Source organism: Trachurus japonicus, chromosome 5, assembly GCF_045865225.1.
Source record: "Trachurus japonicus isolate A0001 chromosome 5, Traja_1.0".
Lineage (NCBI taxonomy): Eukaryota > Metazoa > Chordata > Actinopteri > Carangiformes > Carangidae > Trachurus > Trachurus japonicus.
This window is the reverse complement of record NC_140911.1, coordinates 18,762,200-18,784,482: the sequence shown is the minus strand read 5'-3', so window position 1 is coordinate 18,784,482 and position 22,283 is coordinate 18,762,200. Positions and strand designations below refer to the sequence as shown.

The window sequence follows — 22,283 nt, the reverse complement described above, 5'->3', positions numbered from 1 at the left end:
TTTTACTAGCTTATCTAGACTACAATTTCATTCCCCTACCCTTCTCTGAGCTGGCACACATAGAAACTTGCCCTTGATGTTTACACCTGTAGCCTACAAAGTTTCATATACATCTGCCTGACACTCGATGTCCACAAACCATGGATGTATTAGAAAAACACATATAGGTTGATGTTGGCATTAACAACTTTATTTCATATTAAACTTTAGACTGCTCAGTCAGTAAGCTTTATTTACAGACATGTGCTACAAAACTGCTTCACATGGCATAAATGGGTCAAATCAATCAAACTGAAATCATGTGGGAATACAGTGTCCAGTAAAACACACACCAGGGGCCAGCTGCATAAAACTGCGCAGATTCATAACAATCTATGTGCATGAAACCAGAAATACTATAAATACACACTTTTTTTTTAACAGAATTATAAAGCTGTCCGTTCACATGGTTCCACTTTATAAATGTAACTCACATGTGCCCATTTCCTTTCCCACTACGAGCATAAATGGATCAAGACTCTGCCACAGGTTTTCAGATACAAAGAAGAAACACAAGGATCAATTTCACAGATTGTGAACCTGAGACAGAAATGGGCATCAGTTTACTTTAGTACAGTCACTGCTAAGTAAAGTCCTGTTTTACCCTGAGCTTCAGTTATTGACTAGACATATTAAAAATGTGATAGGGCATATTTGAATACTATAGTGAAAAGACTTGCAGTTAAAGCAGAAGTAAGTGATATATTTGTGTCAATATAAGTCTTAAATAGTTGTATCTTCCGACAGCAATCACTTACATAGAGTGTTTGGACCGAAACACGGGTCTGTCAGTCACTCTGCTCTGCTCTGAGCCCAGGAGAAAACTTTTATCGTATCCTACAGTTTTTATCCAATGAGGAGAGAGAACGGCATGCAGGGCTGTGTGTGCAGCCAAGGCACGCTGTGAATGTGGCGACGTAGGGACGAGGACTGTTATGGTGCGTTCAAGGAAACTCGTATTTTTCCGACCGTGAAGTCGTATCAGTTTGATCTGGTACGAGTTCACCGGTCGGAAGTTACGAGTGGCCGTTATAGTGACTTTCACCGGTAAAACAGGTCGGAAAAACACGAGTGGGTTGCCTGGAACGCTACAAAGTCGTAAGTTGTGACTTGAAGCTGTAATTTACGATTTCAAAAGCCTGCCTGGAACGCAGCATTAGCCAAAACGACCGGATCGCTTACTTCTGCTTTAATTAAAGGGAACCATGGTAAAGGAAATATTGACCACGAAACAATTTTTTTTTCCTATTCATGTAATGTAATTTTTGCTAGACAGAAAAACATAGTACAGTGCTCTGTGACATGATTTTGTTGTATGCTAAATTAATTATCTTGGTTTACTTTGTGTGCTTGTGCTTTTAATCCACAGATTGTCTTCACGTGGTCAAAGGAGTGTGTGACACTCTGTGTAAATACAGGAAATGGCACACTGTGTGTAGGCTACTTCTCATTTATACATCTGGCCACAGGTGTGCAGAGATCACATGAGAACCTGTTTTTAACAGATTTGTCTACGTTTAAAGTAACTCAGCGGACAGACATGTATGGGGATCTCTACTTTTGAAACTACAGGTCTCATTTTACTGATGACCCACCCACCCCTCAAAGGGCTGCAAATACCTGAATAAAAACCCAGTAAAGCTTCACTGATTAAGCTTTGACAGTCTGAAAAGACAAATCAACATTCTTCACATCTGCAGTTATGTTGCTGAGATTTTGATCTTTGACAGTTTGACAGACACAAAGAGTGACAAGAAATCACAGCATGAGGTTGTCACATGGTACATACTGTATTTAAACAATCTCCAATGGTCTGTGCAGCATCTTACAGTAAGATGTAGGGCTACTATATATTGTGTTGCTAGGTGACATCTAGTGGTCACAGTCATTATGACAGGAGCAACAAGAAAAGTGCAGCAATGCAGTGCAGGGATGACGTATAGGAGGAGGTTGTGGATGGATCAAGTATTCAAAAGTACATTTTTATATCAATGTGTAGTTGTTTTGTGTTCTTAGCCTGCAGAATTTCAAAATCAGATACAGTGCCAATAGAAATGATCATAAGATTAATGATTGAATCAAGAGAGGAGCCAAAATAATTCTACTCAGAGTACAGAGAACTTTATATGTAAGTTTCCGAAAAAGGTAGGTAAACGTATTTCTCAAATGAATGTATTTTGTAACAAGTCACACCTGCCGATCCTGCCAAATAAACAGATATCAGACACATCAGTGCAAAGTGGGGGAACAACATCATATTGTAAAAAAAAAAGAAAAAAAAGAAATTGAATCTCAAAAACATTGTCAGATTGATCTGATCAACTCACACACTGAAACACACGCCTTATCAACAGGTTTCATGAAGACACACATTTTAGAGTTTCAGTCATAGCTGTGGGAGTAATAATAATAATAATAGGGCTGTCAAACGATTAATTTTTTTAATCGCGATTAATCGCATTTTTCCCATAGTTAACTCGCGATTAATCTCTATTAAAAATATTATATATGGCGCTTTGGACTTTCAACACTCTAAAGTGTTATAATCTCTAGACAAACAACTTTTAGACCAGACCTAGTAGGCCTACCTAATCATAACACATGATGCATGAAACTCACACAGAATTGAAACAAATTGCATCCAGTGGAAATTGCCCTTTACTTTGCTACGTCTCTGCCTGGCCATGTGCATTTGTTGACAACAGACGAGGTCAAAAAATCAATACATCACCACGTGCATTTGTTGACAACCGATGCCGTCAAAAAAATCAATACATCACCACGTGCATTTGTTGACAACAAAGCCGTCAAAAAATCAATGGATGGAGCTGTGGATATTTTTTAGACTGTGTATATTTGTGTAGCAACCAACTTGAAGGTGCCTTACCGCCATCTACTGGACTGGAGGTCCCACACTCCAGTCCTCCAGTCCAGCAGACAGAGGACAAAATGGGCCGCGATTAACTGCGATTAAAAAATTTAATCGCGTTAATTTTTTTAATTAATCTCATCGCGATTAACGCGTTAACTCTGACAGCCCTAAATAATAATAATAATAATAAACTTTATTTATATAGCACCTTTCAAAAAGAGTAGGATGGACCTCTGCCGTCGTGTCTCTGATCACCCTGAGCTGCTCAGCTGACAGTGCACCCTCTGGTACTGTGGGGAGGTCTGTCTGCGGCCGATGAAGCCACAACACTGTTGACTATGGTGAAACCTACAGAACAAGACACAGCGCTGTCTCAGCATGGCACCACAGACTCCAACTCAATATGACACAATTTTACTTGAGTTAAACTGGAGTATTTCATTTGAAAAATACTTAAGTATATTTTGCTGACTGAAAGCCTCTCTTTCAAAGTAAGAGTCCTTCGTAGCTAGTAGTTGAGTCAAAAGTAGACAGAGAAAAATCACAGAAAAATATTTGTCTTTTAAGTATTGTGGAGTTAGGGCCAAAAGTATCTAACATGCTAACAAATAAACGCAAGTTTAGTATGTAAATATAACTTATTACCTTCCTGGACAGTTGTAATGTGGAGCTCACCTGTTCAAACGTAGCTCTTGATCTATTTCCTCCAGACTCTTCCCTTTGGTCTCTGGCAGAAGGACGTAGAAGAAGACTCCCGCTACCACAGCAGTTACCCCGTACAGGAAAAACATCTTTGACAGACCAATCCAATCTGTGGACCAAAAGCACAGTACACTTCCTGATCACCTGAAATTCACCTGTAACTCACCTAAGCTTGATACGAAGATTCAGTCACCGAACCAAGTCATGTAGGGACAGCTACCTCAAGATAGTCCTGACTCCTAACTCTGCATTTTCATCTGTCTGTCTTGTAGCATCTTTACCAGCTCACCTTTACCCCAGTGGATCAGTCCAAAAGTGACCGTTTTTCCAGACAGACAGGATAGGACTTCTACATTCTGAGTGGTCAGTCAATCAATATAATCACTATAATCAATATTTTTGTTAGGTACAGCTGCACCTGTCTTCGAGGTGAACGGTGTGTGGGAACTCACCGATAACATTAAGGAACGTGCATGTGACCAACAGGTTGGCAGCCCAGTTGAAGCAGCTTGTGAAGGCAAAGGCTCTTCCTCTGACAGCAGCTGGAAATATTTCACTCAGGAGAATCCAGGTCACTGAAAGACAAAGATTTCCCAATTTGTAACAACCCAGAGGAAGAGGTTAGACTACTACACTGTCTTCAGGAGAAGAATCTTTATCCTAAGAGAATAGTAGTGTTCAAGTATGTCTGTCTTAGCCTCGTAAACCAGCCTCTCGCGGAAGTGCATTTCATTTCATTTCTCGGGAGAGTCTGGCCTCATCCACATTCTAAGCGTTTGGACTGAAACCCTCAGAAGGCCGAGCCAATCAGCGTCGCCCGCTGTGATTGACACAACACGTTGGCCAATCAGGGACCGACTGGTGCAAAGCCCCGTCACTACACCAACTTGCTGATTGGCTAAATGGGGTTGTCTGTCAACGCTACTACCAAAGATATTAAAACCGTCTTTGCTACTATCCCGCCCACCCCAAACGCTTGCAGGGGGGATGAGGCCAGACTCTCTGAGAAATGAAATGAAATGCATTTCCGCAAGAGGCTGGTTTACGAGGCTATGTCTGTGTAGCTTCAATGAATATGATATAATATACGGTATACAAACTTGGTCCAAATCCAACGGAGTATGCGATGACCACAGCCATCATACAGAGCATAACGATCCAGTTCACGATGGTGCTGGAGGGTTCTGGGGGATCCAGAGGTTTTAGTCCAGAATGATCAATTACGTTTTCATCTTGTGTGTTGTTACTAAGAAGCCTCAGGCTGTCACCAAGAGGCCTGTCAACAACTGACCTGTGACCAGCAGGTAAGTGAGGTAGGTCTGTCGTGTTCACGCTGAACTCTGAATCGCACGACCTCTGAGCGTTCATCGCCGACCGTCCACTGAGAAGTCCGATGGTCATCAGACACAGAGCCATCACGCAGCACCCACTGATGAGCAGCGGCCTCCTGCCCAGTCTGTCTGAGAACACCATGGAGGTCAGAGTGGCCATCACTTTGACCAGCCCGAGGCCCACGGAGGCCAGCACCGCCGAGGCATTGCTCTGAAAGCCCACTGAATGGAAGATGGTGGAAGCGTAAAAGAGGATGTTTGGCTGACCAGTGAACTGCTGGAACAGCACCAAACCCAGTCCGATAACAGTCCGAGTCCTCATGTTGTCTTTCCGCTGGAACAGGGAGCAGCTGTCATACTGAAACTTCTTGGTGTCCCTGCTGGAGTCAGCGGGGCTCATGAGGTCTCTCTCAGCCTGACAGCAGTCATGGCTTCCAGAGTCCTTAGTGTTAGAGGGGAGAAACCAGATAGAGACCAGCTGAACCAAAGTTGGGACCACAGCAAATCCAAACATCCACCTCCACCCTCCTGTGGAATCAGAGAGGAAGTAGTTGATGGCATAAGCTACAAGGATGCCCACGGTGATCCCGGCTTCGTACAGTGTTACCAGGAAGCCCCTGCGATCTGGGGGAACCATCTCAGACACAAAGATGCAGCAGGACATGGAGGAGATGCACATGGCGAAGCCCACTGTTATCCTGCCAACCACCAGAGCGAGATAGGAACTGATGAGCAGGACCAGGCTGCCGGTCAGGATCAGGATGTTGCTGAAGAGGATGGCTTTCCTGCGTCCATGGCGGTCAATCAGGCAACCTCCCACGGTGGAAGCCAGCAGAGCTCCAATCAGTAAAGAGCTGACCAGAGCCTCCTGCTGGACACATGACAGCCTGAACTCTACCTTCAGCTGCAATAAGGCACCAGAGATTATGCCCAGCTCATAACCAAAGACCAGGCCACCCAGAGTGGACACCATGCAGGTCAACAGGAGGATGGAGAAACCTAGGGGTCAGAAGACAGGATTGAAAATACCACGCCAACCATGTTTTAAAACCTTTGGGTGATTACGTAGCATTATAACATTAAACTAGAGTTGAGGTTAAGCTGGAGGGCACATGCACACAGAGTATCTGGGAGCCACACGTTACCATAAATATTTGACATCAATACGCTCATATTATATTTGTGCTGTGTTTTTACTGTATGTTTTTATATCCTACAGCTGTAAATTCATTCAAATCATCCAGGTGTAAACTTAATTGTTGATGTTTTGACAAGGTTAGAACAATGAGAGATGAAACAAGCAACACTTTATTTCGTGCAACACAACAGTGATTTATTCTTTATTATATGTTGATAAAGATGTAAACTAACCTGACACAGAGTATAACATCCATGACATTCTGCATACTCCTTTGCAATACATAAAGTAAAGTCACGGTTTGTGGATTTACTGTGTCCCAGCAGTTTCCAGTCCAGGTTTAGTAAATACATCCAATCTCACAGTGGTGAGTATAAATAGTATTTGTCATGTTTGTTTAGTCTCCTCTTGAATAATGAGCCTTGAGTCACCTGAACTGCTCTGCAGCTGTTCAACACATTATCCTGTGAGTATCTGATATGCAGGTTCTATTCATACAAATGTAAATGAAGGAAACCAACATGCAAATGAAAGCTGCTGAGGCTCAGTTCACTGTTTTCACACTCACATACAATTCAAACAAAAACCTGCCAAATAATTCAGTTAACTGTAATGTAATTAAATGTAGTTTTAGAGACATCAGCCATGTCAGTTATTATCAGCTTCCACACAAGAACATATGGGTCCCTGCACTGTCTTTAAGGGCACATCTTTACTTAACACCCGAGTAGAAATAAACATGGTTGAGATTAAAGTTGCTTATCTTACCCATTGCTTCTGATCCGTCATGAACACATCTCAGTCGGACTGCGGGACTGGACTGATTAGGGCGAGCGCGTCATCTGCAACAGGGACGGAAACATGAAATAACAACAGATCCATCCTCACAGGGAGTCTTGTGTCCTGTAGTGAAAAGACAGAGGAGCCCACAAGAGCCTGTTGCAGTCCCATCACCATGGTAACCTTCCAAATGATTGCATGATTTCATTAGGGAGTCCACTTGAGGTGGACCAAAACAAAACACACTTGTGTCGAAATCAGTTGTGTTGTGTTGTGTATCATAGGTCGACAGTGACTGACTGTCTCCACATGAGGCAGTCACTGTTCCTTCATGATGAGGAACTCTAGGACCATGGTTGATGTAGGACTGACAACAGATCACATCCAAAGACTGGCAACGATCTTCTATTGATGCTGCCTTCATGTGCTATGGTAATTATGGTAAATACCAAAAGACGAGGTGAAAAGTGCACATGAACACCATCTCATGTGGTATTTTCCACTGGGCAACTCGTAGAATTTTTTGATGCCCGAGTTGCCGAGATGAGAATAACCTTTGACCTTTTCAACATGGCGGCGAGCATCGCAAGATTCGTTAATGGTAAGCAAGGCAAGGCTTTAGAAAACAGTTAGCAGCTATTCACTTTATGTATGCGTGCATGTAGGCTACAGTAAAAAAAATGCTTTTAAAAAGCCAAATAGCCAGAGCTAAATCTCCATGAATATTAATATTTACCGTTTGAGTTTTGATAATTCATCTTCTTGCTGTAAGAGATGAACTTGGCAATCCAAGATGGTTTTACCCCATAGATATATAGCCTACACGTAGATGCCGCACGTGTATATATCTATGGTTTTACCCAAGTAACAAGTCTGAATCTGTGTGTCCACCATCTTTATTTTCTCTGTACAACAACAAAAGCACATGAACACAACGCACTGGTAAATACCAGTTCACAAGTGGAAAATACCATCTGTACCATAGCACATGAAGGCAGCATGAGTCCATCACATGTGGATTCCCTAATGACACCTTGCAAACAGCTGTTGTCCTTCAGATAGTCCCTGATCATGCTCAGGAATCGGTTTTTCCACCATGTTTTCCCATCACAGCCTCGTCACTCTGGACTCAAGTGTTTGAGTCTGGTCCAGACAGTGAGTATGAATAATCCTCCTGATGCACAAAACTCAGGGACAACTTTGATGTGTCACATTAGCACCGTGACTTCTGAGCTTCAGACCTTGTTCAGGCTGGATACAATTACAGAGCACCCCACTTTTTAAATTCCTCCTGCCTTTTTAATCCATGGTCTAACACTAAAGAAGAACTACTAACGAACAGCAACGTCTGTGCACAGAGTGAAACAGGTCTGAATTTTCACATTTGTCCTGTGTCATATGCACAGGTACACAAACCTGGACAAAGTTTAAATATATATTGAAAAGGAATGCAGAGTTTACAAAAAACTATGACTTTTCAACAATGTAGCATTAAAGGTATAAGTATATTTTCTCTCAGTTAGTCAAGGTATTTCATCAGTGATAAAGTTAATAAATGCCTTAATATGCCACAAACACAAAAAATTGTAGGCTGCAGGTCCTACGAGAAGCAGCCAAGTGTCAAAGCTGGTTTATCCAGTGGTGGAGGAAAAAATAATAATCCAGTAGCCTATGTGAAATCCTCAAAACCACAATGTAAACATCCTGTATTCAAACCTTAAGTCAACAGTAAAATGTTATTGCCCTGCAGTATGAGGGATAAGTGACAATTATGCAGCACAGTGTCAGTGTTACAACATTGGCACATGATAGGGGAGACAGGGAATCATCTATAAAACTATACAGTTTTGCAGTAGAGCTGTCTCATTCAGTTTATTGTTAGTCTAGATATTTTTCCATGAAGATTAGGAGAGACTAAACCACACGTTTTGTTTGTGTTGCAGATATAACACCTAAAGCAAACACACATTGAACGTGCCTTTTTTGTGTAAAAGATGTAGAAATGTCAGGAATGTTACAACCATCACTGTTCGTGCATTTGAGCAGCATCTCCGCGTCGTCTGGTGGAGTTTGAACTAACTAGTGTTGTTTGATCTGCACTATAATTGACTATAATTGACAGAATAAATATATTTATACTCCAGTCGCACTCCTCCGCAGGGACACTCACCCGTCTTTCTCTGGTCTTTGTCTGAGCAGAGACCAGATCTGCAGAGTCCTCTCCGTGGTGCTTCTGTTGTTGTGGACTTGTACAGACCCGTTACTTATCGGGACCATAGAGCGAAGGCAGAGGCCGCTGTGACGCGGGGCGGACAGATGCAGATCAGAGGGCTCCTCTCCTCTCCGCTGTGTGCGCTCAACCTGCATCAACCTGCACTTTGTCGACCCTGAGACCTCCAGGGAACCAAAGAGGACTCTCCGCAGACAGTGGCCGGGTTAACGGGCTGAAGATGCTGTTGGAAAAACCGATGGTCCTCCAGGAAGTCGAGGCTACGTGGCAGCCGCGTCAAGTTACCAGGAGGAAAAACTTCTTGGCGAAGTTTTGACGCCAGAGGTCGACATCTGTCCCAGATCCCAGGGATGACTCCAGAGGGTCCCGAGGAGGAGCAGCACCGGCCACAAGAGAGCCAGTCTCAGGAGACATAAGGCTGGGGCGAGGAGAGGTCACAGGGCTGAAATCAACAATTGACATAAAATCACAAGTAGAATTTATTTAGAACAAAAAGCAGATCTAGCCTACTGAAACGAGGAACTGAGAGAGGCAAGGATACGATTCAGACACAGGCTAATACATTCCTGACTTTAATTTTTTTTTTTAAAAATAAAAGTTTTTTTCCAGCCTTCCAGCTTCCAATGAAATTGAATCTTATTATTTTGGACTTTGTCCATAATGACACAGCTCACAGCTGGTAGGGCTCGTGACATTAATGAAACAATCTTAAGTTTACCACAGAATAAGACAATATGATTTGCCTCTGGATATATCACATTCATGCCATCACTGTCTGTTTAGCACAGGAATTCAGTCATATCCACCAGAATACAACACAGGCAATAATTAATGAACAGCTGGCATGTACACCAAGCAGGTGTTACTGTAACATACAAAGTCAATGTCTGCAGGTGGCAATGCGTCGCCTAGCATTGTCACCTGCTGAGCAATTTGCAACAATGTAATTGTAATTGCTGCTAACACCCTATGGAGGTTATTGTCTATCGTTTTAAATGTCTGAGTGTAATTTTGTTTGTGTAGGCTACCATGGGACCACGGATGGAAACTAGCTTTCTAGCTAAATCCGACATATTAATCCTACTTTTAGATAAATATGCGTTTACTTAGGTTTGGATAGGATGTATAAAATGTGTCTGGCCTACTTGGAGTTTCAATCTGTAGACGAAGAGTTTCACAACTAGAATAACTTTTTTTCCAGCTGCGGTGAAGGTGTGGTTGCAGCGGCGGCCTGCAGGCGGCAGCACGGCGACGCAGAGCGGAGGAAGTGGCACCGCCGCCGCGGCTCAGCAGAGGAAGGAGAAGCAGCAGTCAACAACATGGCTCAGGAGGAGAGCAGCAGCATGGCGGCGGCCCCAGAGTTACTCCGTAGGGCTGAACTCATAAAACAAGGAGCAGAAGCTCGGGTGTACCGGACAGCGTTCCTGGGGAAGCCGACGATAGTGAAGGAGCGGTTCCCCAAACGGTACCGACACCCGGTGCTGGACGAGAAGCTGACCCACCGGAGGACGGTGCAGGAGGTCCGCTCCATACTGCGCTGCCGCAGGGCAGGTACGAGTCCCACCGGAGCCCCGGAGCTCCACACAGGTCCCGGCAATGTTCCCTCTCATTTACAAAACTCCTGAGCAGAAATTCAACTCCCCTGATGAGCTGCTGGAGCGACTGTACACAGTACACAGTACTACACAGTACACAGTAGGACAGTACACAGTACGTCCACATGCTGGTGCTCTGGCCTCACCTCTCCAACTCCAAATATCAATACAATTGGCTATTACTATAATGATTAATAACAGATTATTTTGACAACATTACCTAGGCTGCTCCATATCTAGGTCAGCTACAGTTAATGAGAACAAAATACAATATTGTTTTGGCAAAATAGATTTTGCATTTATTGCCATATGAACAATATGAAAAAAATAACTAACATCAAGTTGGTGTCATCAAGTCTTGGCACAGAAGCATTCTTGATATGAACAGTAATAATAATTCTCAAGCAAAAACTTAAATCGTAGTTGCACTACAGACCACGGTTAAAGGCCCCATGCTGTGCACTTTTCTCTGGGTTTATTTACCTGCTGATATCCCTAACAAGATGTATCATTGGTTTTGAGTACCTGTGATCTGCTTAATATCGTCTATATTGCCCCTTTCTGTTGCCTCTTTCTGGAGTTCTAACAGGCACAGGTCATTTGGCCAATCAGAAGAGAGAATTAGAACCTCTCCTCTGATTGGCTGACTGTTTTAGAGTGGCATGTGGTCGGGCCAATCACAGGCAAGTAACTGAAACCTAAGCTGCATTCATAGAAATTGAAAAATAACAACTGGTCACGGTGGGCGGAGTTACCTTGTGTGTGACATCACAGAAAGGAGGAAGTGCTATCTGCTCGTCTTAAAGAGAATGTTCCTACAAATGGGCGGTGTGTGTTTCTCCGTTTATGACCAGTTTGATGCATGGGACAGTATATACGTGGCCCAGAGACCTCCCCAAGCATGAAAAAATAACCAAAATCACATTTTTCATGCCATGGGGCCTTTAAGGTCAGACATTTCACAATTGGAAGCCACATTAGGGAGAAATAAACAGTTTAAGTCTATTTTTTTTTCTTACACTGCAAAAACTCAAAAGTTTTCCAAGAATATTTGTCCTTTTTCTTGTTAAAATGTCTCATTTCTAGTCAAAACTATAATTTCTTTCCACTTAAAATAAGACTCATCACCTAAAAATGTTCTTGTTTTTAGATAATTTTCACTTGTTTCAAACCAATATTCACTTGAAATTTAGAAAAATCTGCCAGTGAAAGCAAGTTTTTTGTGCTTGTAATAAGAAAGAAAAACTTGCTCCACTATCAGATTTTTCTACTTATTTAAAGTGGAAACATGCTTGAAAGAAGTAAAAACTGTCTAGAAACAAGCTACTTTTAAAATATTATTTTAAGTATAATGAGATTTGTTTTGACTAGAAACGACATTTTGACTAGAAATAAGACAAATATTCTTGGTAATTATTTGAGTTTTTGCAGTGTAGACTACATGTATTATCATGTTTTATTAACTTTGTTTTGATGTTAATGCAGCATTACTATGAGTATTAGTCAGGGTCTTATGCAGAATAATCCAGTTACTAGACTACTGGGTTTTTTATGGGCCCTACTGGGCACTGGGCCCCTGGAATTATCATCACCTTTCTCCCCTATACAACGGCCCTGAGTGAATGTGTGAGGTCTCAAGCCCACTGATTGATTGACAGCTTTGTTGTTCATTCTGAAAACCATCGGCTACTGTGTTCATGTCAGGGCTGTTCACACACTGACCACCACTGTTGGAGTTTGAGATCATAGGTAAAAACCTACACTGTCAACATTGTCACCATATAACTACAGTAACAGTAGGCCTAAATGTCTTGGAGAGGACACATTTCAAATGTGGTTGAAATTTAGGAGTGTAAATGAAAAGTATCATTAATATATGTGATATTAGAGCGATTTACTGGACCACGATTCAATGTGTGCAGATATCATGTCCGCTTCCTGTTTGGTGATGGTCTGTATTTTGCTTATCAGTCAGCAAACCACATGTCTCAAACTAACACAAGTGTGTTTATCTGATTCCTCTGAGACACTGAGCTCAACTTCTTCCACAAACTAGGGCTGAATGATATACACTAAAACATTTAAAAGCAATTATTTTTGTTAAATATCGTGAGAGGAGTTGTCATTTTCATTTTTCATTTCATTTTCACAAAAAAATTTAAAATGTTAATGTGATTTTTGTGTAGGCCATGTTCCCTTACTTTCATCCAGAGAATATAATATACCGTCTGCTAAATGAAAACCTCCTTCATCTTCTCTTCCTTACAGGTATATCTGCCCCTGTGGTCTACTTTGTGGACTACACCTCCCACTGTATTTTCCTGGAGGAAGTTGTTGGTTCCTCAACTGTGCGTGACCACATCGCCACCGCACAGGAGTCTAAATCCTGTCAGGACCAGAAGCTGGAGCGGCTGGCTCAGAGGATGGGCCAGATCCTGGCCAAAATGCACGACGAGGACGTGGTCCACGGAGACCTTACCACCTCCAACATGCTGCTGAGATGCGGCTCGGAGGAACTGGTCCTCATTGACTTCGGCCTGAGTTACATCTCTGCTCTGCCGGAGGATAAGGGGGTGGACTTGTACGTGTTGGAGAAGGCATTCCTCAGTACTCACCCTAACACAGAGGCTCTGTTTGAGAAGCTGCTGAAGAGCTACACGGCAGCGTCCAAGAAGTCATCAGCAGTCATCAAAAAGCTGGATGAGGTCCGGTTGAGGGGGAGGAAGAGGTCAATGGTGGGCTGAAGAACTGAGCTTCGTACAGGAACGAAGCTATTTGGAGGTTTTGTCTGAAAACATGTTAAGATTATTAAAAAAAGACTGTTGTAAATGAAATGAAAATAAAAATGTGACTTGTTGTAAAAATGGACAGAAGTTTTCAACTAATTGGGATGATATTGGAACAAAAAGAGACTATAGTCCACCATTAGCAGGACAGAGTCCTTAAGTCAAATACAACACCTAAGCGAAAGTTCAATCAAATTCTTAAGTCGGAGTTCCAAGGTGCTGGAAGTATTTAAAGTAAATTAGGACTTAACTATTGATCCAGGTGAACCAATAGCTGTGAACTGTGTTAAAGACAAGAGAACAAATGTCATGTATCACTGACTATGCGCCCCGTTATCTCACCTAGTAGCAATACATGACCCAAATAAAACATTATCATACAAACAGTTTCTGATCACATTACTGGGAGCGAAGTCTTATTCAGCATGTTAAGCAATAATCATATTAAAATGACAAGTATTTGGATTTTAGTTTCACCACACAAAATATCCTTACTGGAGTTTTTGCAGCATTTCCCTGTAGTTTTTAGCTTCTAGGTGAATAATGCCCTGGTGTTCTGGTGTGTGTGGTGTAAACTAATTAGAGACATACAGGTGTCACTTGGAGAAAGGTAGAAACATTAGGTATGCTTATGGTATTGAGATAAATGAATAGTGTAAAGTGTTTGGATGAGTGCAAACACCTCAGTGGGGACAAAACGTCATGACGTCAGACATCATGAAGCTCCTACCACTTATGCATAAATGTCCTGATCAACTTGTACCAAAAAAACTTTGGTGGCCCCCTAAACAAGATTTTTGTTTGTGGCCCTGCACTCTAAGCGCAAACACCAAACCACTGGTTAAAACTGAATACAGACGTGTTTATGCCCTCTGAGGTTTGAGGCCATTTTCTCTAATTTAACATATTTTTTAAGATACTTGCAGGTGTAACAATACTCAAGTGTTTTATGTCTAAATATTAGAACCTCCGCTGTAAGCACACTGAGGCCAGTTTGTCCTAGAACACTGTAGAAAGAAATAATTTAGGCCAAATGCTGGAAAATTGAGGTCTGCTTTTTGAAAAATTTCAAATCCCTTGTGAAAACACACCTTCAGTCATGAGAATGAACTGTTTTGGTGCTTGAAATAGGATATGAATACAGTAATAGATAAGTGTAGAAAACAAGTCTAAAATGACATTTTGTAAGATTGCTTTTTGAGCACAAATGTTGTCATTCTGCCGTTCTATTTTCACCAAATGTCTCAAATGTGAGATAAAAGAAGCTGAATATTGACTTCACATTACATATAAAGCTCATAGCTGCACGTGCAGACCTCAGGATGTTTAAATGACTTGATGAACCCCGGGACCTTTCTGATCATGTGGCCCCCCACCTAACGGCTGTGGCCCTAAACAACCGCATAGAGTGTTTATGCCAGGGGCCGGCCCTGTGTGAATGACACTTTTGTTCAGCAGGTGACTCATCTTAAAGCACATGTGGTTCTGCAGGGGCCAAAAGTCAAAGTCCTGCATGCCTGACAAGTTAACGCACACCTAAGTGTTTGCTAAGCCACCATGTGATCCAGTCATTTTGAATCTGCTGCAGTTCACTTTCATTATTGCCTCAGTGTGTGGAGCTGCAGCTGAACATGAGGACTGTGATCCTGGTGACTGCTCTGCTGTGTGGAGGTGAGCTGCTGCAGGTGTCTGCAGGCTCCTCGGCCGACTCCAGCAGGAGGAAGCTCAGTGTGTTGGTGGGAACGGACGCAACTATCAGCTGCCTGTTCCGCAAACTGGCCCAGCAGGTGGAGTGGAGCGCGCTCACCGTGGAGTGGAACATGGTGGACACTAGACACGCAGGGAAGAGGACCGTGTACACATTTGAGGACGGGAGAGCCCGTGTGGGCAGGGACGGCTCTGTGGTGGACCGGACGGGGCTGCTCCAGAGCAACGCGTCTCTGCAGCTGCACAATGTGACCGTGGGAGACGAAGGGCTGTACACCTGCAGGGTAATCACACCGGTGGTCTACACAGAGACCACGTCCCTGGAAGTGCTGGGTAATCCTCTTCTTCATCCTCACATTCCACATAACTAGCTGTGGCTCGGTTCAGGGCCGGCATCCTGCATCCTTCTTGTCTTGCATTTGTTGTGTCACAGACAGCAGTGTGACTACATGTGCACTTCAAAGACTCTAACATGTAGATCCCTCAAGATTCATTGCATGCTGCTGCTTATAATGTAATCAAACCGCCTCTTTTCAATGTTTCTGCCCAGTTTAACAGCTAAAAATGTGGATTTTTGTCAAGGCTCTTAGGCAACACAGCTGAACTTTGTGAAGCAGGTAAAAAAAATAACTTAAAATGAAAGAGGTGACACTTTTTTTATTCAAAAGTCACAATTCAGCAATCCACAAAATGTCCCACCACTTTTTACTGTTCCTTGGAAACGCTTCCATTGTGTTGTCTGAATTTGCATGTGCATGTGTGTTTTTCACCGTATTGCAGAGTTCATCATCACAGACGAACCGCCTTAAAGGTGTACAGAAAAGAAAACTGAATTTGAGCCCACTCTGGATCATAAAATTAATGTAATAACTCATCTTTCAGACGATGGAGGCCAAACTTTGTGCAAAATTCTATTTTTGAGTAAATCCGGGATGAAAGTGTGTATTTTTATTTTCGCATTGGATAATGCAGGCAGGCGCACGGATTATACGTCAGCCTGTACACGATTCATCAGCCACGGATATTGGATCCGTAATCCGTCATTCAAACGTCTGAGACACACACACACACACGGAGCTCGGACTCCCTCCAAGCTTTGAATATCCCGCCCGCTCGATAACGACCAATCAAATTCGTTTTCCTTACTCGGGTAAACTCGTGTTGCAGCTCGTGACAACTCGGCGCGACAAACAGGACAAACGGCCATTTCTGTACACCTTTAACAATCACCTGTGACTCTCTCCCTGATCCCCAGCCCGGCCCTCAGTGTTGCTCCCAGAACAGGCGGCAGTGACACGGGGGGAGGAGAAGACCATACAGTGTGACATCACAGGCTTCTACCCAGAGAAGCTGGACGTCTCGTGGTACATCCAAAATGGCTCCCGCACTCACCACGCGGGGGTCAGCGAGCTGTCCCGAGTCTGCACGGAGATGGCGGTTGGCAACCCGGACGGCACCTACAGCATACGCAGCAGCATCACCCTGCAGTCCTCTGTTGTGGTGTTTGGAGAGGTCCGCATCATGTGCCAGGTGGAGCACCACACCTACGCCCGGCCCTACAACAGATCTGTGACCCTCACTGTTCAAGGTGGGTTTGCGCTTCTGTGGATGTGAAATGTCCTCATTGCGTAGCCTACATGGTGATGGCACCTGACCTCTCTCTCTGTCCCTGCAGCTCCATCACAGCCACCCTACAGTGCTGTCACTCTGATCGCTGTCACCAGTGTCACCAGTCTGCTGCTGGTCACCTCCGTCATCGGAGCCGCTTTGCTTCTCCACACGTACTTCTGCAAAGGTGAACAGACTGAGGCTGCACCATGCAGGTCACAGTGGATCTCATGTTCATAGTGTGACAGTATGAAAGAAAGACTGCATAGAAATGCAGAGTGGGCTGTTGTAGTGTTGCCGTGTTGCCATGCTTCTCATACCTACAAATCCAAATTAGGCAAAGGGAAAGGGGCATGCATGAAGCCGAGACTGGCTTGTGGCAGGAATACGCTCAGCTGCCTGTCACTAAACTCACACCCACACTCTAAATTATACAGAATGTTAAGCCTTAATAAAATGGAAACATCAGTGTAATAGAAAAAACTCAACCCTGTGCATTCACCAAAAAGGAGGGAATCAACTCTAGAGGCCAAAACTGTAACATGTTGTTTTTTTTGCTGCTGTAAAGTTGGATGTTTTAACATTGGAGTCTATAGGGACTGACTCACTGTTAGAGACACACTCTCGTGACCAGTAGAGGAACTGTTTCATTTTTCTGCCTTGCAGTTTGATGCTTTTGTAAAACTGTTTGCACTGGTTTAGTTGTATTAATGCATATTTGTTTATTTTAAGATGATTTTTCTCTAATGCAGTTTTATGTGGTTTCTTGTTACCTTTCACCTACAGGGTGCCATGTCACAACAAATGGTCATTTATGCCACACAACCAATTGGCTGCACTTCTATTTTATTCTATTCTAGTTGAGTCTAGTCTATTCTATTGTAGGTTCCCCACCAGCCTGAAGCAAAAGTTCACCTACAGTCACCTTTCCATACAACTGTGTACATTGTTTCAGAAACTTCTACTTTGCTATGATGGAGAGATTTATAGAGATGTATTTAATGACAACAGAACAAATCTGGTTATGACCTACTGACTGTGAACTATTAATTAAGCAAAAAAAATGAATCTGTTTCTACAGCTCCACCCACTGTGTCTGAAATCAGACAGCCCGCCATCATATACGTTCAGGAGTCGACCCAGCTTCGGTGCATCATCCGAGGCGTGAGGCAGCGGGAGATCAAGGTGAAGTGGTTCAGACTGAGGAGCGGTCCGGACTCGGTGGTCTCATCAGAGTCGGCCTCCCCGCTGCTCAGTGAGGATCTCAGCGAACAGGCCTGTCTCCGCTCAGAGGGGAAACACCACACCTCGGTCCTCACCGTGTGTCTGAGCGTGACTGACGACCAGAGCAAGTACCAGTGTGTGGTGCTGTGCAGGGGGAGGAGCTTTAACAGAGAGACGACAGTCAGGGTCAAAGGTCAGTCACTATAGCTCCAAGAGCTTGTTCTTCATATGTCACAGTTTGAAGTCTGGAAATGTTTGACCCCCTAACCCTAAAAAAAATAGCCAGAGGAGTAGGTTCATTACCTTTGATTGTCGGTGCATGTTGTTTTGAGATCTGCGGGAAAGAGACGTGAGCTGCTCAGCGAACACAATGAACGATACAAGTCCCCTGTCCCTCATCAAACTCATCAAATATACAGTCTGACAACTCCAAAACGCTCTCACGGAGAAGTTGGTGACCTGCACATCCACCACGCTATTAAATAATAATGTAACATTACGAGACAGAGTTGTTTTCGAGGCAAATGCGCAGCCGGAACTACATTTCAGACACGGCTGCTGGGCGGAGTGATTTCAAAAGCCAAGTAGTTCATAGTAGTACATTATTATACATGATTATTTCATAGCGTGGTGCAGGTCACAACTCGTCCACAAGAACGTTTTGAAGTTGTTGGATTGTGGGGACCAGTAGCGTTACCTCAATTGTGTTCGCTGAGAAGCTCCTGTCTCAGCCCCGTGTATCTCAAAACAACATGCACCGATAATTAAAGGTAATGAACCTACCCCTATGTCTATAGGGATTATGGCAATGGACGAATTTGCCAAAACGTTGAAGTATCCCTTTAATGCCCTGTCCTCTCCTCTCATCAAACACTCGCACACCTCCAGTGGAGCCATCTTTCCTCCAGATCTCCAGCATCCCTCAGGTCCCCAAGGTGGAGAGGCTGCTGGTTCTCTGCTGTCGGGTGGAGAAGTTCTACCCCCAGGAAATCAGCCTGGAGTGGTCCAGGAACGACGGGGAGGAGGTCCGCACCGTCACACACTTTGGTCCGTTCTCTGACCACAGCCGTCTCTACAGCGTGTGGAGTAAGATCCAGCTGGTCATGGCCCGAGAAGATGAGAGAGCCGTCTACACCTGCCGCGTTTACCACTCCAGCTTCCCATCTCCAGGGTTCAAAGATGTCTTGTACCACATCAACACTCAAGGTACTGGCAGCAGGCAGTAAGAAAGTAAATCTGCATTTTAAACTCATGTAGTGCCTCCGAAACATTATAAGACCTCTACTAAAAACCTGGGATCGTATAGACTAAGTAGCTCTTAGTGACGTACTTCTAAGAAAAAACTTAGAATTCCTTGAATTCTAAGAAAATTTGTAGAATTTAAAATTAATTAATTTTGTCAATTAATTTCCTTAAAATTAAGACTGTGACATTGTAAAGATAAAAGTTGTTCAAAAAGCATTTAGCCCTTAAGAGGTAACAAACTTTAAGAGGAGGGAGGAGGACTGTTAAGTGGCCAAGAGTTTCAGAGAAAGAAATAGCAGAAAGACAGAGAGATCTGAGAAATGTTCTCCAAACACTGAATGACAACAATTTAATGAAACGCTACATATTAGGCTGTGCAGCGATAATGTTTGTGGTCGACCTCCCACAGTGAAAAACCACAATAACAGCAGGAATGAAGGTGATCACACCATTATAATGTTTAACTTGTAAAATGCACCAATGCAGCACTAAAAAGCTGTGGAGCTGAGCAGAGTACAGGCCTGGATTAACAACCAGCAGTTCTGCTGCCCCATCTGGACAGTATGACAACTGAGTATTTCTAAATCTGACAGACGTTTCTCACCATTAAAGCAGAAGTAAGCGATCTGGTCGTTTTGGCTAATGCTGCGTTCCAGGCAGGCTTTTGAAACCGTAAGTTACAGCTTCAAGTCACGACTTAACGACTTTGTAGCGTTCCAGGAAACCCGTAACTCGTGTTTTTCCGACCTGTTTTACCGGTGAAAGTCACTATAACGGCCACTCGTAACTTCCGACCCGTGAACTCGTACCAGATCGAACTGGTACGACTTCACAGGTCGGAAAAACATGAGTTACGAGTTGCCTTGAACGCACCATAACTTTTTGTCAGCCGATGGAGTTAGCAGCCCCCGCCCTCGTCATGGATCTATTGGTCCTCGTCCCTACGTCACCACATTCACGCGCATCCCTTGGCTGCACACACAGCCCTTCATGCCATTCTCTCTCCTCATTGGATAAAACTTGTAGGATACGATAAATGTTTTCTCCTGGGCTCAGAGCAGAGCAGAGGGACTGACAGACCCGTGTTTCAGACCAAACACTCTATGTAAGTGATTGCTGTCGGAAGATACAACTATTTAAGACTTATATTAACACAAAAATATCTCTTACTTCTGCTTTAAAGAGGAACAGGGTTTTTATCTGAACTATGCTACATTTTTACCTTAATTAAACAGCTTTTGAGTAGTTGGGATGGTTTAATAAATTGTAACTGGTTACGAGGGAGAATGGAGGCTCTCTGCCTTCCACGTGTGTGTCACTTATTACGTCTCTGGGCTGAAAACCAACCTTGTAAGAACAGCGCTGCCACCCCGGTGTCCCAGCTCTCCTCTCTGCGCACCGTGACACAAACACACAACATAAGACGTGATATCTTGTTTAGATTAAACTACACAAATATACACGGTGGAACATCGTATATGACATGTAACGTCATTTACTGCTCTATTAATTGCTTTCTCTCCGGCTCGCTTGGAAACAAATGCACATGGCCAGAGGAGGGTTGGCAAAACAGAGGAAAAGCGACCGGACTTACATAGTTCCTCTTTAACCAAACTAAAATACGTATGGTCCAATTTAGGTCCTGTATAGTTTTATAATCCTGAGGGAGAGGGACAAATGTCAATTTAAAGAAAATGAATCACATATGGTAGATTCTTGTTGGTATATAATGTTGCATAATTACTTTTTCATAACCACACTCATGGCTGCTGAAACAAATTTTAATCTACCGCCAGTCTGCAGGAACAAGGCCTATCAGTCACAGAGATGCTGAAGAGGAAACAGTGATAACCGTGACACAAGATATTTTGTGCTGATACTAAAATGAAACAGTGATAATCACCATGGGTCAAGGTCTTTGCCCTGTGAGAGGAAGCTAGAGAACCCACAGAGAGAACATACAAACTCCACACAGAAAGGACTGAGGCCCAATCAACTTTCTTCCACATACTGATGCTCAGTTTGAACTTCAGTCTTCAGGAGTTCATCTTGATCATGTATCTTAAATATCACTTTTTGAAGGCTCTTTGACATATATTTGGGTGTTTGGTTTGTCTTCCAGCCCCCAAAATGTGAGAATTGACAAAAAAAATCTGTAATTTGCAGGCTCCCTAGCTGAACAGGGCTGTTTTGAGCGGATGAAACGAGCTGTGATGTTTGATCCTTTAACTTGTGGAAAAGGGGCAGAATATGTCTCCTTTAATGCACTGAGTTGCTGCCGTGTGATCTAATAACAAACAGTTGAACGTGTATGTGAGTGTACAGTATATTTGTAATTATATATGCCATATGTCATTCTTAACCTCAGTTAATAGGTGGAATAAATGGGAAGTTGTTTCTTCTCTTGAAATCATTTAGGTTTCTTATGTTTCTCCATTTAAACAACATGCTAATTTAATGTCTTAACAAGGTTATCAGTGTTAATCTGCTGCTTCACACTGATGTAGTTTTTTTTAATTTCAAAGTGGAGAACTGAAGAATGTGTTCATGATGCTCCAGTAACTTCTCCCTGTGTGTCCCAAACAGGAACTCCTCCAAATGTAATGTTCATCGACTGTGAGCCGCTGTGTCCTCTGCTGAATGAAGAGTGCATCCTGCACCTGTGCATCAAGGATTTTTGTCCCGAGGACGTCTCTGTGACTTGGACCAAAGACGGGGAGACACTTCTCTCCGGTGTCTTCAACACACCCCCCAGCCTCAACATCAATGGCCTTTACTCCATGTTCAGTTTTCTCAGAATCACTCCCAACAAGGACGTCCAGGGCTCAGAGTTCAGGTGCCGGGTGGGCCACAGCGCCCAGACAGAACCTGAGGAGAGACACTTCACTCTGCCACACCTGCACTTAACTAAATAACTGAATAACTTTGTACATTTGGGACATGACAACCTGGTTCTGTAGTGAGGGAGATGGCAGGCCTCTTGTGTTTTTACATCCAAAGAACATTGGATGAATGTTGGGTTAAAA

The 22,283-nt window shown here is 43.3% G+C and overlaps 2 protein-coding genes and 1 gene segment (V, D, J or C); 2 read left to right on the top strand and 1 right to left on the bottom strand.

The window, feature by feature from the left end:
- Window positions 1-3,128: 3,128 nt before the first annotated feature.
- slc2a10 (solute carrier family 2 member 10) lies at window positions 3,129-9,158 on the bottom strand. 3 transcript variants are annotated; one of them, XM_085776633.1, is made up of 6 exons: window positions 9,033-9,158; window positions 6,851-6,924; window positions 4,714-5,943; window positions 4,066-4,188; window positions 3,587-3,722; window positions 3,129-3,259 (listed from the first exon to the last, which is right to left on the bottom strand). In XM_085776633.1, exons 2-6 carry the CDS (start codon window positions 6,852-6,854, stop codon window positions 3,163-3,165), a joined length of 1,590 nt encoding a protein of 529 aa, XP_085632759.1. In that variant the 5' UTR covers window positions 6,855-6,924; window positions 9,033-9,158; the 3' UTR covers window positions 3,129-3,162. The 3 variants fall into 3 exon arrangements, with proteins under 3 accessions (XP_085632759.1, XP_085632761.1, XP_085632758.1); XM_085776635.1 differs by lacking the exon at window positions 9,033-9,158 and having other exon boundaries at window positions 3,587-3,702; window positions 6,851-7,147; XM_085776632.1 differs by lacking the exon at window positions 9,033-9,158 and having other exon boundaries at window positions 6,851-7,144.
- Window positions 9,159-10,385: 1,227 nt separating this feature from the next.
- Window positions 10,386-13,543, top strand: tp53rk (TP53 regulating kinase). Its single transcript, XM_085776631.1, has 2 exons — window positions 10,386-10,643; window positions 12,956-13,543. The coding sequence occupies exons 1-2, from the start codon at window positions 10,412-10,414 to the stop codon at window positions 13,429-13,431; spliced, it is 708 nt and encodes a 235-aa protein (XP_085632757.1). The 5' UTR covers window positions 10,386-10,411; the 3' UTR covers window positions 13,432-13,543.
- A 1,496-nt stretch (window positions 13,544-15,039) lies between these two features.
- On the top strand, window positions 15,040-22,191 carry LOC146987451 (Ig mu chain C region-like). The segment is given in 6 exon segments: window positions 15,040-15,513; window positions 16,436-16,768; window positions 16,856-16,975; window positions 17,870-18,205; window positions 18,901-19,218; window positions 21,844-22,191. Coding segments are annotated over 6 exon segments (1,845 nt in total).
- The last annotated feature ends 92 nt before the right edge of the window (window positions 22,192-22,283 follow it).

Excerpts from the sequence above, each read along its gene's own strand:
- slc2a10 (XM_085776633.1), bottom strand. Across the intron at positions 3,723-4,065 it reads CACGTTCCTTAATGTTATCG|ATTGGATTGGTCTGTCAAAG; the intron begins GTGAGTTCCCAC and ends TTTGGTCCACAG. Across the intron at positions 3,260-3,586 it reads CAAGAGCTACGTTTGAACAG|GTTTCACCATAGTCAACAGT; the intron begins GTGAGCTCCACA and ends CTTGTTCTGTAG.
- tp53rk (XM_085776631.1), top strand. The coding sequence starts at position 10,412 with ATGGCTCAGGAGGAGAGCAGCAGCATGGCGGCGGCCCCAGAGTTACTC. Across the intron at positions 10,644-12,955 it reads ACTGCGCTGCCGCAGGGCAG|GTATATCTGCCCCTGTGGTC; the intron begins GTACGAGTCCCA and ends TCTTCCTTACAG.